Source organism: Nerophis lumbriciformis, linkage group LG13, assembly GCF_033978685.3.
Source record: "Nerophis lumbriciformis linkage group LG13, RoL_Nlum_v2.1, whole genome shotgun sequence".
In the NCBI taxonomy this organism is placed as follows: Eukaryota; Metazoa; Chordata; class Actinopteri; order Syngnathiformes; family Syngnathidae; genus Nerophis; species Nerophis lumbriciformis.
Window position 1 is genome coordinate 22,535,421 of NC_084560.2, and position 17,974 is coordinate 22,553,394.

General features: G+C 38.4%; 1 protein-coding gene across 1 annotated transcript in view; it reads right to left on the bottom strand.

Annotated features, from left to right (window-relative positions):
- Nucleotides 1-15,479, bottom strand: part of pfkla (phosphofructokinase, liver a) — a 26,361-nt gene extending 10,882 nt beyond the window's left edge. The window contains exons 1-11 of the mRNA XM_061971495.2: nucleotides 15,222-15,479; nucleotides 11,361-11,434; nucleotides 11,152-11,229; nucleotides 9,016-9,205; nucleotides 5,965-6,130; nucleotides 4,752-4,796; nucleotides 4,563-4,671; nucleotides 4,380-4,475; nucleotides 2,691-2,783; nucleotides 239-364; nucleotides 95-159 (exon numbers count right to left, since the gene is read on the bottom strand). Of these exons, the coding sequence (XP_061827479.1) occupies nucleotides 95-159; nucleotides 239-364; nucleotides 2,691-2,783; nucleotides 4,380-4,475; nucleotides 4,563-4,671; nucleotides 4,752-4,796; nucleotides 5,965-6,130; nucleotides 9,016-9,205; nucleotides 11,152-11,229; nucleotides 11,361-11,434; nucleotides 15,222-15,303 (1,124 nt within the window). The 5' untranslated portion in view covers nucleotides 15,304-15,479. The remainder of the gene's footprint in view (nucleotides 1-94; nucleotides 160-238; nucleotides 365-2,690; nucleotides 2,784-4,379; nucleotides 4,476-4,562; nucleotides 4,672-4,751; nucleotides 4,797-5,964; nucleotides 6,131-9,015; nucleotides 9,206-11,151; nucleotides 11,230-11,360; nucleotides 11,435-15,221) is intronic.
- Between the last annotated feature and the right edge of the window lie 2,495 nt (nucleotides 15,480-17,974).

Genomic DNA, 17,974 nt, shown 5'->3' on the forward strand with positions numbered 1-17,974 from the left:
GCATTTTAATGCCCAGGCCTTATGATACAATACATTTCACTGCATGCAAAATTTAAGGACACAATGAACAATACTCAAGCATCTTAGTGCTCACCCCCCACGCAGTTTAACAGCCTCATCAAACCTCCTCTCATTCATGGCCTTCTGCACCAACTTTGTCTGCAAAAGAGGGTGTAGTAAATTATCTGCAGGTGTGCCCCTGAAACATATAAGGTCAAAAGACAGACGGGAGACTCACCATCTCCACACACTCCATAAGAGGAAGACGCACCGCCTGGTTCCCCGAGAGGCCGATGACGCAGGCTGGCGTGTCGGAAGACGCCTCCATTAGCGCGATGACTGCCTCCACGCCTAATTTACTGCTCTGAAGAAGCACAGCCACAAGATGGGAGAACCTGATTCAATTTTACCGTCTATGAATAGACCATAAATCCGATTGTACCCAAAATGACTTCTGCAGTGTGAGACTTGAAAGAGATGGCCTTCATTTCTGAGAGTATTATTATCGTACTTTGAAATGAAAGCAAAAGCAAACTGTTTGAATGTGGGAAATTAAAGATAAGATTACATGATAGATCCAAACAAAATGATTTAGTTCAGAATGCACCATGTTTATACTCCTTTCTTGCAACACTTGTTAAAATATACATATTCTGTTCAAAGATACAGTTTACACATTAAAAACAAAATAAATATTTGGAGACTAACCCAAGCGGCCAGTTTCAATACAGACTGAAACACATTTTGTCACATCTTGCAGCATTGGGTCCATCCACATATAAAACACATTACACAAAGGACAGAGACCCAGACTTCAGTTACCTGACACCCATCTAGTGACTTTTTCTATTTTATTATGTATTGCTCAGAGTTTGCCCCAGCTTTCCAATATCATTTCGGCGGTGGGGGTGTGGCCAACGTTCCCTCTAAGGTGCGCACCTGCGCAATTGCGCACTGCTCACGCGTCCTCTGCGCACAGCAAATGAATGCCGCGCAGAAAATCAAAAATCCCATCTGAACTTTAAACAAAATAAACACATTACAATTTATTCTGTATGATTTTGCAATGCAACTCTATGAGTGACAAGTGACAACAAGCGTGGCCCCAATGAATAAAACAATCTTTGTCAACACAGTTCAATTATCGTCTGTCGAGACACTTTACGGACAGGAATTCCATCAATCACTTTATTGAGCAAAACTGTTTGTAACCACACCAAAAACTTTTATCTATAAAAACTGGTAATTTTCTGCCATACAAACCAGGCTTAAACCAACGTCATCATCCGTCGTTTCAACAGAAGCCGCTCGCTCTCTCACCTGCACCAACACACGCACTCATGGCACTTAGCCAGTGTTGCGTTTTTGGCCACACAAAAAGTCGGACAACCCCAACGCCACACAATGTGTAAATACCAGGTTGTAACACTCTGACTCCACAATCAGATGTGTGCTTATTTAACTGCCATTTATTAACAATGTTAATCTAAGGATATTATTCATGAAATATTGTCACTAGATTTCATAAATGTTAATAAAAAGATGTATTTTACAGACAGAAAGTTACAGGAACTAAATGTAATCTCTGAAAGGGGTAACATTTCTTTTAAAGGCAGGACCCGCAGCCAGACATACAATACTAGCACATAGGTCATGGAAAACATGTTTTTTTGTTATTGTCATTGTAAGAGGGCAAAATCACTTATATCAGAAAATTATTTTAATAAAACATTTAAATTGTTATGATATCAGGTTTGGGACAGGTGTGACGCTGGTGTAGCCACAGTGTGCACGTCTGATGTTGCTCACATGTGCTCCACTGAATGCTCAGGAGGTTTGTGTGTTTGCTCACAAACATTAAAAATTAGAGGGAACATTGGGTGTGGCTATGGGTGTGGCCAATATGAAATTTTCATATAATTTGCTTAACAGTCGATGATGCATATATTTGCTTTGAAATAGGCTAAAAAAATGTGCATACATTTAAAAAACAAATTTGTGTTATTAGTAATGACTATTAACATATTTTTTTCTAAAATCATTTTGCGCTATCTTTATAATTGTTAATGTACAATGTAACACAGGCTGTATACCAGTGGAAACTGCCTCAGCTGCATTCAGGCGGTAGGACAAGTCGCCATCTCATCGCAGGGCCAACACAGATAGACAACATTCACACACTAGGGCCAATTTAGTGTTGCCAATCAACATATCCCTGTCTTTGGAGGTGGGAGGTAGCCGGAGTACCTGGTGGGAATCCACACAGTCACGGGGAGAACATGCAAACTCCACACAGAAAGACCCAGAGCCCGGGGATTCGAAATCAGGACCTTCTTATTGTGACGCACACGCACTAACCCCTGGTCCATCGTGCTGATCTTTAATTTTTTATCGTTGTTTTATCGTCGGTTAATTGATATATCGAATGTCGGCCCGGGCCTAATTGCCACTAAATGCAAAGTCTACTATATAATACTTGCAAATGATACTCAGAAATGTTAAATGTTGAATGCTTTTGTGTGAATTTATTATTCAACAATTAACATTTACCACCACATAAACACACAAAAAAACCATACTGGAAATTTGTACCGGTATTGATTTTGTACCGTGGTCGGTCCAAATGTGAATGGTACCCATTCCTAATTGCTGTGAATTAACGAACGTGAGTAGCACATGCATTTACTCACCAGTATCCTGTCAAACGCAGAGGGCGTTCCTCCCCGCTGAACGTGTCCAAGTACGGTGACTCGGGTGTCATAATTCAGCCGCTTTACCACCAGCTTCAAAGACATGTAAATGCACCTTCAGCATATTATAGGATGCGACGAAGAGGAAATGGGTGTGTTTATTTTTACAAAACCCAAAACCAGTGAAGTTGGCACGTTGTGTAAATGGTAAATAAAAACAGAATACAATGATTTACAAATCATTTTCAACCTATATTCACTGAATAGACTGCAAAGACAAGATATTTCATGTTTGAACTGGAAAACCTAATTTTTTTTCGCAAATAATCTTTAACTTAGAATTTAATGGCAGCGAAACATTGCAAAAAAGTTGGCACAGGGCTATTTTTACCACTGTGTTACATGGCCTTTCCTTTTAACAACACTCAGTAAACGTTTGGGAACTGAGGAGACCAATTTTGGAAGCTTTTAAGGTGGAATTCTTTCCCATTCTTGCTTGATGTACAGCTTAAGTTGTTCAACAGTCCGGGGTCTATGTTAGGCTTCATAATGCGCCACACATTTTCAATGGGAGACAGGTCTGGTCTACAGGTAGGCCAGTCTAGTACCCGCACTCTTTTACTATGAAGCCACGCTGTTGTAACACGTGGCTTAGCATCGTTTTGCTGAAATAAGCAGGGGCGTCCATGTTAACGTTGCTTGGATGGCAACACATGTTGCTCCAAAACCTGTATGTACCTTTCAGCATTAATGGCGCCTTCACAGATGTGTAAATTACCCATCTATAACAATCCGGATGGTTCTTTTCCTCTTTGTTCTGGAGGACACGACGTCCAAAGTTTCTAAAAACAATTTAAAATGTGGACTCGTCAGACCACAGCACACTTTTAAATTTTTCATTAGTCCATCTAAGATGAGTTCGGGCCCAGCAAAGCCGGCGGCGTTTCTGGGTGTTGTTGATAAATGGCTTTTGCTTTGCATAGTAGAGTTTTAACTTGCACTTACAGATGTAGCGACAAACTGTAGTTACTGACAGTGGTTTTCTGAAGTGTTCCTGAGCCCATGTGGTGATATCCTTTACACACTGATGTCGGTTTTTGATGTAGTACCGCTTGAGGGATCCATGGTCCATAATATCATCGCTTACGTGCAGTGATTTCTCCAGATTGTCTGAACCTTTTGATGATATTACGGACCGGAGATGGTGAAATCCCTAAATTCCTTGCAATAGCTCACTGAGAAATGTTGTTCCTAAACTGTTTGACAATTTGCTCACGCGTTTGTTCACAAAGTGGTGACCCTCGCCCCATCCTTGTTTGTGAATGACTGAGCATTTCATGGAAGCTGCTTTTATACCTAATCATGGCACCCACCTGTTCCCAATTAGCCTGTTCACCTGTGGGATGTTCCAAATAAGTGTTTGATGAGCATTCCTCAACTTTCTCAGTCTGTTTTGCCACTTGTGCCAGCTTTTTAGAAACATGTTGCAGGCATCAAATTCAATATTTGCAAAAAATAAAAGTTTTCCAGTTCAACTGTTAAGTATCTTGTCTTTGCAGTCTATTCAATTGAATATAGATTGAAAATGATTTGCAAATCATTGTATTCTGTTTTTATTAATGATTTACACAACTTCACTGGTTTTGGGTTTTATATATCAATTAGCCACAATCGAACCCTTCAACTTACATCTTTGAGAAAAGTGGAAGAGATCGGCTTGCCGTGGATGTCAACAGCTCCTTCTGCAACAATTATAATGTTGAGTCTGGATCCTTTAATACGACTCTGGAAGTACACACATACAGAGATTTTCTTACAAATTAAGTTTCAAATCAACGGAGTATTATGCCCATCCCTGAAGTGACCACTCACCGCCTCTAGACGGTCACACATGCGATCCTCCCAACCATCCTTAGGTGGGGCTTCTGGGATGAAGAGCCAATCGGCACCGGATGCCAGTGCGGACACCAAAGCCAGATAACTTGGGGGAAAAAAGTCCAAATTTAGCCATGTTTAGATTAGTTCAGAGATGTTTTACAAAAAGATTGTGTTTAAACTTACCCGCAGTGACGCCCCATGACTTCCAGGACAAACGTGCGCTGATGGCTGTTGGGAGAACAAAAAGAAAAAGTGCATTCTTTTTTTTTTTGGAAGATGTTTTGCATCATGGCAAAACCATGACAGATTGTACAGTGTGGAAATACATGGCGAGTGAGTTTGTAAAGGCTCAAGTCTGGGCAAGAACCAACTCGATTGAACAAGCTTTCCCTGGGGTGACATATCAGTCATCTACCCTTAACAAATACAAAAAGGAATCTTATAGCATTCACTACTTTGTTGGCTAGAAAACTCTTTGTGTTCAATTGAAAAGCAGCAGTGCCTCCTTGCCAAAACCACAGGATTAAAGATCTTCTGTATTTTCTCAAACTGGAGAAAATTAAGCTGACATTGAACAAGTTTCAGGAAGTATGGGAGGGTTTGCTAAAATATGTAAAAGAGACTGATTTCAAATGTAACCCAGACTGAAAAGTAATTGAAAAGTAGATAACCGATGAGCCTTTTGTCTGCTTTTGTGTATTTCTGCACTGTGTTGGTGACATTCAGGAGTGCAGTTGTCTGTGTCTTCATGTCAATTTGCCCAATGCATGTTTTTTTGTTTTTTCCTAGTTTAATATTTTTATTTTATATACAATACAGGCCAAACGTTTGGACACACCTTCTCATTTCAATCCATTTTGTTTATTTTCATGACTATTTACATTGTAGATTGTCACTGAAGGCGTCAAAACTATGACACCTGTGAAGTGAAAACCATTTCAGGTGACTACCTCTTGAAGCTCATCGAGAGCATGCCAAGAGTGTGCAAAGCAGCAATCAGAGCAACTAGAATATAAAACATGTTTTCAGGTATTTCACCTTTTTTTGTTAAGTACATAACTCCACATGTGTTCATTCATAGTTCTGATGCCTTCAGTGACAATCTACAATGTAAATAGTCATGAAAATAAAGAAAAGGCATTGAATGAGGAGAAGGTGTGTCCAAACTTTTGGCCTGTACTGTATAATTTGTGTGGGTTACATGCTTGGGGGGTTAGAACAAAGAACATTTGAGATGTGTTTAGTTGTATTTCTGGACTGTATATATCAATAAACACATTTAAAAAAAAAAAAAAAAAAGCTTTCCTGTGAATGGAAGCGTTCTTATTTTACTCAATATTTTACCATGGTAAAATGTGACAGTACAGTTCAAAGATGTAAATGTACCGTGTCCCACCTTTGTGCAGTGGTCATGATGGCGTCAATGATCTCCATGATGCGATGCAGTGCAGAGTCTGCTCCGATGGTCATGTCAGTGCCACAGAAGTCGTTGTCTATGGAGCCCACCAGCCCGACTATGTTGAGGTAGCCATGCTGCTTTGCCAGCTCGTTCGTTATCCTCCCTAAAAGGAGCATAGTGTGGTGGGAATTATGTTGATCAAGGATGGTTTGGTGTTGGTGCAATGATAAAATCTGGGTTTCGGAAGAGTGGGACTCAGTTGGCTTGAGTACAGGGAGCGTGGCTTGAAAGGGCGTGGTCGTAAAAAACTTTGCATGCTTTTTTTAGTTTTTCTTATTTGTGTTAAACAATTTTAATACTGTTTGATTCCAACATACATTTATTTAGATGCATGTTATGGATTATTAAGAATACATGATGAACATTTTTTTTTTGTGCAAAATGACAAAATTAACAATAAAGGAAACAACCATGAGCTTTCTGTCGTTGATAAGGGTCAAACCCAAACTTTTCAAGCCACTAAAAAAAACTGAGTTTTACATGATTCACATTGCCATCAAAAATACATCCGTGATAGGGTTTGGTGGGTTATTACATTTCATATGAAGCGCAATGTAGGCCTAGGCTGATAACAAATTTTGCTTGATGATATATTGATCAACAAATTATTGCCGATAAACGATATTATTGCCATTATTTTTTTGAGACCAACTTAATCGCTGATGTAATGACAATACATAATAGTAATGCAAGTATACCCTTTCAAATGAAACAAAATTGTATTTCTCGTCAAATTTAACATTGTAATGTTGCATTCACACTTATGCAATTTTACACCAAAATGCATTTATTTATTACTATTCCTGATCTTTCTCTCCATATTTGACGCCCTCCTCCTTCCACATTTGTCATCCCATTCAAACCGTTCCAATTTCAAAATGTTCAGTCTAACTTAGGCATCAACTCTTCAACATTCAAACCATTTCTACATTTATCGTACATTCAATTAGCATTTCAGATCAGTGTCAGCTCTTCAATATTCAAAGTGTTTCAAAAATGATAATAATAATAATAGATTTTATTTGTAAAACCACTTTACATTGAACAAACAACCTCAAAGTGCTACAGTGCATTTAAAAAAAACAACAACAACAACAACGCTAGAGCCACAAATAGCTGCCCCCAACAAGTAAAATAAATAGTAAATAATAGCTAGAACTAGCACACATATATCTAAAAAAGGCTTTTTTTAAAATAAGGGTTTTTAAGCCTTTTTTTAAAAGCATCCACAGTCTGTGGTGCCCTCAGGTGGTCAGGGAGAGCGTTCCACAGACTGGGAGCGGCGGAGCAGATAGCCCATAGTTCAGGGCTTTGTCCTCGGAGGTTGGAGGAGGTTACAAATCTAACTATTCTTACATTTATTCTACATTCCATCAGAATTTCACTTCAACTTCAGCATTGGAGCATTCACTCACTATATTTTCAGGAAACGCATCATCTACTTTAAATGTAAACTTTTAATATCAAGTTAAATAAAACCAACAAATAATACAAATAAAATATACTTTGCATGAAAGCAAAATTTTACACTCGAATAAAAAAATAAAATAAATGTTATTGTGACCGAAATTATCACGATTATCATTATTATTGTGGTATTGTTTAAAGTGCTGAGACTTAGACTTCCTTTTTACTGTCATTCAAATTTGAACTTTACAGCACAGATAAGAACGAAATTTCGTTACATAAGCTCATGGTAATGCAGGATAAAAAAGCAATAAGGTGCATATATAAATAAATAAATATATATAAATAATATATATATATATAAAATAAATAAATATATATAAATATATATAAATAAATAAATAAATTACTGTACAGATAAATATATTGCACTTTTTCACATGCGTCCACGTTTATGGATGTATGTTATATTGTCTTTTTTATTCCAGCGAGTGAATCCATTTTGGGGGGAGTTGAGGGGATAATTTAATTATGATGCGTTCAAGAGTCTTACGGCTTGGGGGAAGAAGCTGTTACAGAACCTGGAGGTTCTGCTTCGGAGGCTGCGGAACCTCTTTCTAGAGTCCAGCAGTGAAAACAGTCCTTGGTGGGGGTGGGACTCCGGAGTCTTTGCAGATTTTCTGAGCCCTGGTCAGGCAGCGGCTTTTTGCGATCTCCTGGATAGGAGGAAGAGGAGTCCTGATGATCTTTTCCTGCCGTCCTCACCACTCTCTGGAGAGACTTCCAGTCTGAGGCATTGCAGGCTCCAGTCCAGACAGAGATGCGGTTGGTCAGCAGGCTCTCTATAGTGCCTCTGTAGAATGTGGTGAGAATGGGGGGAGGGAGCTGTGCTCTTTTCATCTGACTCAAAAAGTGCATGCGCTGCTGAGCTCTTTTTACAAGAGCTCCGGTGTGTAGGGACCAGGTTATATTGTCAGTTATCTGCACCCCCAGGAACTTGCTCAAAGCGTAACTATACACACGCTAAAATAAACACTAGCTTTAAGGTTTTACCCTTTAAAATAATTTTTAATCATATTTATTTTTATATTGGTTTTATATTTATTTATTTTTTGGTTTTTATTCAGTCATTGGTGGAGCTAAGGATAATATTTGAATATTGTTTTTAATATTGTTGTGCAGCACTTTGGAAACATTTTTGTTGTTTAAATGTGCTATACAAATAAAGTGGATTGGATTGGATTTAAAAAATGTATATAAAAAATGTCTCTCTCCCGTGAATGATTCCGACTCGTTCTTACACACATCTCGCATCTGACCACTGATTGGCCAGCCGCCGCATGCTGTCAATCAGTGTCACGTTGGCAAGAAGGCAGCGCCAGAAAGTCAATCAACGAGCTGGTGGGCAGGTTAAAGGGACAGGTATGTTTTTAGTCTGAGCCGAGGTTTTCCACCTGGCACAAGTGTTTGACTAGTCTACATTCAATAGAGTTACAATATTTTTGGACATTAAAAATTGCAGGGGACATGTTCCCTTTGTCTCCCCACCACAAATGACGTTGTTGTCTTGCGTAGGCTTACCCTTCTGCACGAGTTCTTCCAGCAAGCTGCTCCATTCGCTGCGAAAGATGTTGGCTCCGGTGAGGCTGCCGTCGCCGCCGCACACGCACAGGTTGGTGATGCCTCTTTTCACCAGGTTAAATGCGGCACCCAGCCTCCCTTCTCGGCACATGAAGGCCTTGCATCGCGCGCTGCCAATCACCGTCCCGCCCTGCGCCAGCGACGTCATAACACAACATGAGGATTACAGACTATCACTACTACTAATACTACAATTGAAACACTACTGGGATGATGGATACTCTCATGATGCGGGGCAACTATTCTATTTTCTCCCTACTTGAATACAGTTTGTGTTTTGAAATGCTGAGAAATGCTGTTGTCGAGCAAATACACCAAATGGACAATAATAGTGGTTATACATGCCAACATATCATAGCAGTCCCAAGATATCATGCAAATATGCCCTTCTGTGGCTGTGATCGGCATGACACTATATAGGAAGTGCTTGGAGGTGATCCCATTAGTCTTAAGTCGTAGCAAACGTTAGCGATATTGTTACTGGGAAGTGCTGTTAAAATAAGGAAGAATATTTTTATCAAGACGCAATGCAATAGCATGCTTGTCTCAGCATTCACACACAAATAAGTTCATGAAGACACAATATTCAGCCAAATAAAGAGGGCAGAGTGTGGACGCTCTTAGATGTGTTTTTGCCCCTGAATTCGGCTTTTTCATGAGTATTCAGCACAGTCGGGATGAACTTTAAAAGTGGTTTGCTTTTTGGAGTGCTATTTTGATGATGCTATCTATCACAGAGGGGTACACACCAGTTAGAGGAAGGATGAGAAAATAACCACAAAACTGGAATTGGGATTTATTGTGAGGTTCGAAAGCAGTTTACACACCGCTGCTAAGTACACTACGGTCATTCTTTTGAAATTCGACTATATTGCGATTCATTTATTTTTATAGTTGTGCAAAGTTAAGAATGTTATAATGTTACTAGGGTCCCGATACAACATTTTCACGTCCGATACGATAACCAAATTGAAACCTTGAGTATTGGCCAACACCAATATTGATCCTATATGATATCAGCGCGAATCATACATATTTACTTTTTTTGTAATGTGGTATGTATTTAAAAGTCAACCAGAGAACAATGGTAGGAATGAAAAACCTGTTTATCATTAACTCTTTGGAATGGACTAATGCTGTTTTTAAGTTGAAGTGGAGTGATAATTGTTTTTGGAGACAACTAGTGGCCACAATAATTTATCATGATACATTTATGATGCAATAAGTTGAATGATGTAGACTGATGATGGATACTTTGTGTCTGTAAGTAATATACAACTATAATTATTTGATACTTGTTTATATTGACAAATGGGGTGTTTTAGGTGTTTTTGTTCAATTAAGAACATGTATGTGTGCTTAGTTGTTGTGTAGCTGCTAGCTCCTAGTAGCCTATAGTCTACCATGTTTACCTTTTGTAAATTACTTGACTAAAATACAAGAAAAGATCCAACTTGTGTGTTTATGAGAGGACATTTGGATTTCGGTTTGCACAAGTAAACACGCTGCAGGACTGCATGTATTGGAGGTTATACGTGCAAATCGACATAATCTGATGCCTGTTTTTTTGCCGATATCATACAGAAATTATTTTTTTATACATTCATTTTAAGATTGTCATAATTTCTTATGGACAAATAACTTTCTAAGTTGTAACGGTTCCACTATACCAGTGTCAGATAAGTCATTAAACTGCAGCAACTGAAGACACTACAACAAGAGTAAAAATGACAAAAACACTACAAGATTGTTGCTTCCCATGACAAACGCATGCCTTTCTAGACATGCGTTTACTGAAGGTTCTTAGTGGACAGCTGTTTTATTTCTTTTAAACAGATGAGTGCAGCTTTTTACTTCTTCTTTAGCAAGTAAACAGCTAGGACACATGCAGCAAGGCCCCTTACCAGTTTATAACCTGTGTATTAGACAGGCAAAGAGAGATGGTTGAAATAATATTAGTGTCATACAAAAAAGGAGAACATCTTCAAAACATAGTTATTGCTACATTTTAATAGAGGAAGATGTGCCTAATGACATATTCAAATGATTCTTGTTACTAAAGTTATTTCAACCTACCAGCTGGATGATGTTGGTCACACTTTGCCAGTGTGCTAGTTTGATGTTATCGCCACCATCTACCAGGCCCTGATAACCCTGCAAGGTAACAAAATACATTTTGTGTTATACTGTAATACACTGAATTAAAACCATGCAGATTTTTGTTAAAAGTAAAACATATACAACATTAGCCTACTGCATACTACAAAAGGGGATTTGTGTATTACCTCATAGATAAGGTAGACATTGGCTCCAACATAGATTCCCATTCTGGTCACAGCCCGCACAGCAGCATTCATCCCTGCACCAAGAACACAACAACATTTAAATATGATCATTGCAACAAGTGCTGCATCTAAAATGACTGAATTTACAAATGTTTTTTTAATGTAATTTTTCTCAGATGCAGATCCACAAAACATGCATGTTAGGTTCATTGGAGACTCTAGCTGGCCATAGTTGTGAGTCTTGTGACTCTAAAATATTGGGTGACATGTTGCCAATGGGTTCATTAATCCATTTATCTAAATTACACTACATATCATTTTCAGGGTGCACCAGGTCCCCAAACGTTTTGACACGGGGGCGGCTTTGGGTTAAAATGTTTTGGTGTATATGTGTGTGTATATATATATATATATATATATATATATATATATATATATATATACAGTATACACACTATATAATTTTATATAGTCGAGGTTACTGTGGTTTATCCGTTGTACAATGCTCAGTACCGGGGTAGAGCGGAATATACATTAGGTCAGGAAAAAACACAGAGGCTATTTCATCCATTTTAACAAGAAATGGGCAACAAATTATGTTAGTATCTGCTTTTTAAATATTTATGATTTTTAATTGATGACCACTTGAGTTTTAAGGAGCACATTCAGTATGTTGTAAAAAAAACAGAAACTTTTACTGGGATTTTATTATAGAAACAAGTCTTGCTTTTCTTTTACTGTGAAACAGAAATTGGTGGAAACAACCTTTTTACCTGTTATTGACTATGGAGATGTGTTGTACATGAATGCTACTGCTGGTTGTCTCTACAAGCTGGATAGTGTGTACCACGGTGCACTGAGATTCTTTACCAACTGTGCTCCCCTTACTCACCATTGTGTGTTATACTCAATGGTTAACTGGACATCTTTATGTGCTCGACGCCTCAATCATTGGTATGTTTTCATCTACAAAACCATTCTGGGTATTACTCCATCTTATCTGTCTTGTCTTTTAACAAAGAAACAAGGAAGTCACAATCTTCGTTCAATGAATGTTCTCCAATTTGTCGTCCCCAAAGTAAGAACTGAACTGGGCAAGAAAGCATTTAGGTTTTCAGCACCGAAGGCTTGGAATAACCTACAATCGAATATTCAACTTCAAACCCTAGTTACGTTGAATGAGTTTAAAGCTTCTGTGAAAGGACTGCAGTCTACCTTGTCTGCATGCACATGTGTCATGTGAGCAAGTTTTAATGTTGTAAATGTCATGTTTTATGTATTTGTTTACTGTTTTTAATGTAACATTGCTGCTGCCCTCTTGGCCAGGTCTCCCTTGGAACAGAGATCTTTGATCTCAATGGGATTTTACCTGGTTAAATAAAGGCTAATAATAATCCCTACAAGCCTGTTTCGCAGGTTTCTTGTTCTTCAGGGGATTTTATTTAATTTTTTTATTTTATTTTATTATAAGAGCAGGGAAACCTGCGAAACAGGCTTGTAGGGATGAAATAGCCTCTGTGTTTTTTTCTGACCTAACGTATAAATATATATATATATATATATATATATATATATATATATACACATACATACATATATATATATACACATACATACATATATATACATACACACACATACATATATATATATACACACACATGAGCTGTCTGTCTCATTGCAGATCAGATAACCTGTCTTTTCCTTACACTGAACAAAAAAAAGTAGTATGTCCACTGATGTTTAAAAACTCTACACTCTATGAGTCTATTTTACGTTTCCCCAACGATTTCGCCATTATTTTCCTCGTGCACTAATTCACTGCGGCGAGAGCGTGACGACGTCACGTTATCGATGGGAAAATGCATTTTTAGACAATATGACTTGCCTGAGTGGCTAGGAGACCCAGAGAGTAACACGCAGTAGATAATGGATTGATGGATAGGCTAGAAAGGACAGATTAAAAAAATGTAAATTAAAAAATATAAAAAAAATATTGTATTTTATTTTTTTACTCGGGACTACCCGCGGGCCGGATTTTGGACGCTGGCGGGCCGTATCTGGCCCGTGGGCCGTGGTTTGGGGACATGCATGTGTTTGGCACTATGTGAGGAAGTTGAGAGGGAACTCACACAAGCACAGAGATAACATTCAAATTCCACAGAGAAAGTCTCACCATATAAAATAGCAAGCCATGAGTGCGGTTAGTAGGCTTGCCTCACATCCAGTAGGTCCTATGTTTGGAGTTTGCATGTTCTCCCTCTGCTTGAGTGGGTTTTCTCCAGGTTTCCTCCCACAGTGCGAAAATATGCATGCTCGGTTAATTGGGAGACTCTAAACCAGGGGTGCCTTCAAGGCCAAAGTACATATTTCTGCAAGTTTTTACCATGCAACAGCATCACAAGTAAGGAATTAAGCCTAATACCACCGTATATAAATATAAGGTAGTAGAAATTGTCAAGTTCAATAGATGGCAACTGTTTAGCCTGTAAAAAAATGTATGGATTTTACGGTACAAAACTGGCAGCTCAGTCACTAAAACTTTACCATAAAATTTACAGTGGTTTTTACACCAAATTACTATAAATTGTAATACCGTACCACTGTAGTTTTTACATAAAAATTCTGGTGACTGAGCTGCCATTTTTTTATAGAGCGTTCCTGTAAATCGAAAAATAGTATCATTGTTATTTTTTATAGTAACATTTTGGCGACTGAGGCTATGTTTAAACTGCAGGGTCAGTTGTTTTTTGCCAAATCCAATCTTTTCATGTGGCCATTCACATTACAAAAAAAAAAAGATTTCTAATATGAATGCAACCTGACCTGTATGCGGACCTGACGGCATGACGTCGCACGCACTGCAGTGCTTACAAAAATAAACATGACGATTTTTCACAGGACACAATTGTTTCCGGATGAGGAGATGCTGCCCCGTTATTGATTGAAGTAAAGTCTGAATGTCTTTAAAACTGTTAGCTCCATCTTTTGACACTTCTTCGACACCCGTCCTTGCACGCTACACCGCTACAACAAAGATGACGGGGAGAAGACGCTGCCAAAGGTGAGCCACGTAAATAAGACCGCCCACAAAAAGGCGCATCTGGAAGCGACTTGAAGATGATCTGTAAAACATAATCTATGCAACATTTTGACAAAATAACCACCATTGCATGTTATGTAGACCACAAGGAAGAGTTTTCAATTTAGTAAAATAATAATAATAAAACTTTAATGCGCCTTATATATGAAAAATAGACCATTTATCGGCAGTGCGCCTTATAATTCGGTGCGTCCTATGGTCCGGAGAATACGGTATGTGTTAATCTTGATAGCCACCCTTTGGCGAGCCAAACTAAATAACACAACAGGCCCAAATGTATCATGTATTTATTTTTGTAGCATTTAATCACAATACTGGTTCCATTAAAAACTATGTCAGTGAAGAAATGCTTGCTACTTTTTCGGTGTTGCTTCATCAGCGAACATGAGGAAATGGATGATCCATTATTTTATGTGGGTTCAAGGTATCATGAGCATACGACTTATTTAACTTAAAAACTTTCTGACGTGTTTAGAAATGACTTTTACACCTCAAGGTTCCATTTGTTACTGACGTCATTGAACGCACCATCCGTACTGTACTATACTGACCAGCTCTGTAGTGGTTTAGTTAATCAAGTTTGGACATTCTTCTGTGTTGCAATTCACAGTAGCCTACTGTCGGCCACGTTATGTTAAAAGTCACCAACATAATTCGATCGGGTCAAGTTTTAACGACAAAACGGTTAGCAATAAATGCTAGCATTGACTAACAGAGTGTTTGTTTTTTCCTGAGTAAAAACATGTTGTGTTTGTCACCTTGTGCATCGCCGCCGCTAGTGAGCACCGCTATAGCTCGGCCTGCTCCCGTCATCTTCAACTTCTCCAGGTCCATCGACATTTTGATATTTGGCGTCTCGACAAGGAATTAGTTAGTAAAAACTGTGATAAAAGTGTACCCACTGGTCCAAAGGGGGTCACTTCCTCAGTGTGTAATCGCTCCAGAAATTGACTCTGCCCCCCCACCCCAAAGGCGAATGGTTTAGGTAACCCGTGCCGCCCGGAAGTACTTTCCTGCTATTGGTCTTTCAAACATAACATAACATAAAGTCCCGCCCGCCCGGGAGACGCTGGTGAGTAGAAGAAAACGAAACATGTTTCTGCAGCACGTACAACACGGACTCATGTCTAGTGGGCGTGGCTTACACACACTTTTACCAGCCTACATATGACGTCACATTTTGAAGACAACTCGCCGCATACTTTTTCTACTGCTGTGATTCTAGTGTTACTTTTTATACAGGATTTGATGGGTTTTGTCTAGGGAAAAAGTCATTATCGGACATCCCTGGATGTCCGATAATGACTTTTTGCCGATATCTGATATTGTCCAACTCTTAACTACCGATACCGATAGATATAGTCGTTAGTACTATTAGTGGACCAGCAGCACGCACAATCATGTGTGCTTACGGACTGTATCCCTTGCAGACTGTATTGATATATATTGATATATAATGTAGGAACCAGAATATTAATAACAGAAAGAAACAACCCTTTTGTGTGAATGAGTGTAAATGGGGGAGGAAGGTTTTTTGGGTCGGTGCACTAATTCTAAGTGCATCTTGTGTTTTTTATGTTGATTTAATAAAAAAAACACAAAAAAAACAAAAACGATACCGATAAGAAAAAAATCGATACCGATAATTTCCGATATTACATTTTAAAGCATTTATCGGCCGATAATATCGGCAGGCCGATATTATCGGACATCTCTAGTTTTGTCCATATAATAACTGTTGTTAAGTTTACTGTAATTCGAACATGCATGTGTGAAAAAAATAGTTTTGTTTTTTATTGAAACTTGTATTAGTAGATTGCACAGTACAGTACATATTCCGTACAATTGACCACTAAATGGTAACACCCGAATAAGTTTTTCAACTTGTTTAAGTCAGGGTCCACGTTAATCAATTCATGGTAACGGTGTCCGATATTGCAAATTATCATTGTATTATTTAACTTTTTTGGTCAAAATTCAAATAAATACTTAAATATCCATCAAATTGTACGCTATAAAAATGACCAATGGATTTTACTGTAAAATCTAGGGATTTTTCTTCTTCTTTTTTTTTTACAGCATAATACTGTAAGTTGAAAAAAAAAAAAGACCAATGTTTGTTTTTTTACAGTCAAATTTTGTCGACTGAGCGGTCAGTTTTTTGTATTTTTTTTTACTGTAAAATCCACGGTTGATGATTTTATGGTACCATATTTTATTAGGGTAAAAAAAACTGGCAGATGAGTTGCCAAAATAAAATTAAACAAATATTTTTCTATTTATATATGTTGTAAAAATAATACAAAAAACACCATATATTTTACAGTAAAAGTCTGGCAACTAAGCCGCCAGTTTTTTTAATGTAAAAAACTGGTAAAATCCACAGATTTTTTTTTTACTCTTTAAGTAAAAATACATTAAAATATTTAAATTCATAGGCAAATTGATTATTTACTGTTACTAGCGGCCCTCTAATGGCAGCCATGACTGCGGTGTGGCCCTCAATGAAAACAAGTCTGACACCCCTGCTCTACAACGAACTGCCAACTTTTTTTTAATGAACAGGTGACTTGTCCAGAGTGTAGCGCAAACTGATGACAGCTAATGTAGGCTCCAGAATCCAGCCTGTCAAAGGTAATGTTACAGATAATAAATGAATGAACAAGTAGGCTAATTGTTTCAGCCACCATCAGTAGTTTCATTTGCTCACCAGTCTTGAAAGTGCCCCCGGGCCGTGACATAGATACAATTTAAAAGATATATAACTGCATGCAATACATGTTTTTTTCTGACAAAAATACAGGAAGAAAGATAAAATTACTTTATTGATGCATATTATTTCCAGGCTTTCACGGGCCATTCAAAATCATGTGGTGGGCCAGATCCGGCCCCCCGGGCCTTGAGTTTGACACCTGTTTGCCTCGGTCTTCTCCGTTCTCCTGTATGGTTCTGAAACATGGCTGCTGAATACCACCAATGGCGGATTGTTGGTTTTGATACCAGGGCCCTCAGGAGAATTGAAGGCATCACATGGAGCCAGCACATCACAAACCGGACTTTAAGAGACCAAACCCAGCAGCTCCCAGCATCCCATCTCGCAGCAACATCACCCGCCTGCCCGTGGAACATCACACTAGTACCATCCTAGCGTTCAATCCCCAGCAAGCCGGCTGGAAACGACCCAGGGGGTTGATTGTGTTTGAGCATTATGTGCAATGTTACAGTGGCCAAAAATATTAAATATACATGTTAAATAAAACATCACCCTTGTTTTTAATGAATACTTAAGCCTACAGCACTACTGTATTTCAATGTTGATCATTGTGGTGGTACTTGGAGAGCAAAGTGTTGGTGAAAAAAGTTTGAAAACCACTGTTGTAGAGGGAAGTGAGCTGTGTGAGAAATTTCAAGTCGATCCAATTTATGAGGACACCATTTGAGTAAATACAGTCGTGGTCAAAAGTTGACATACACTTGTAAAGAACATAATGTCATGGCTGTCTTGAGTTTC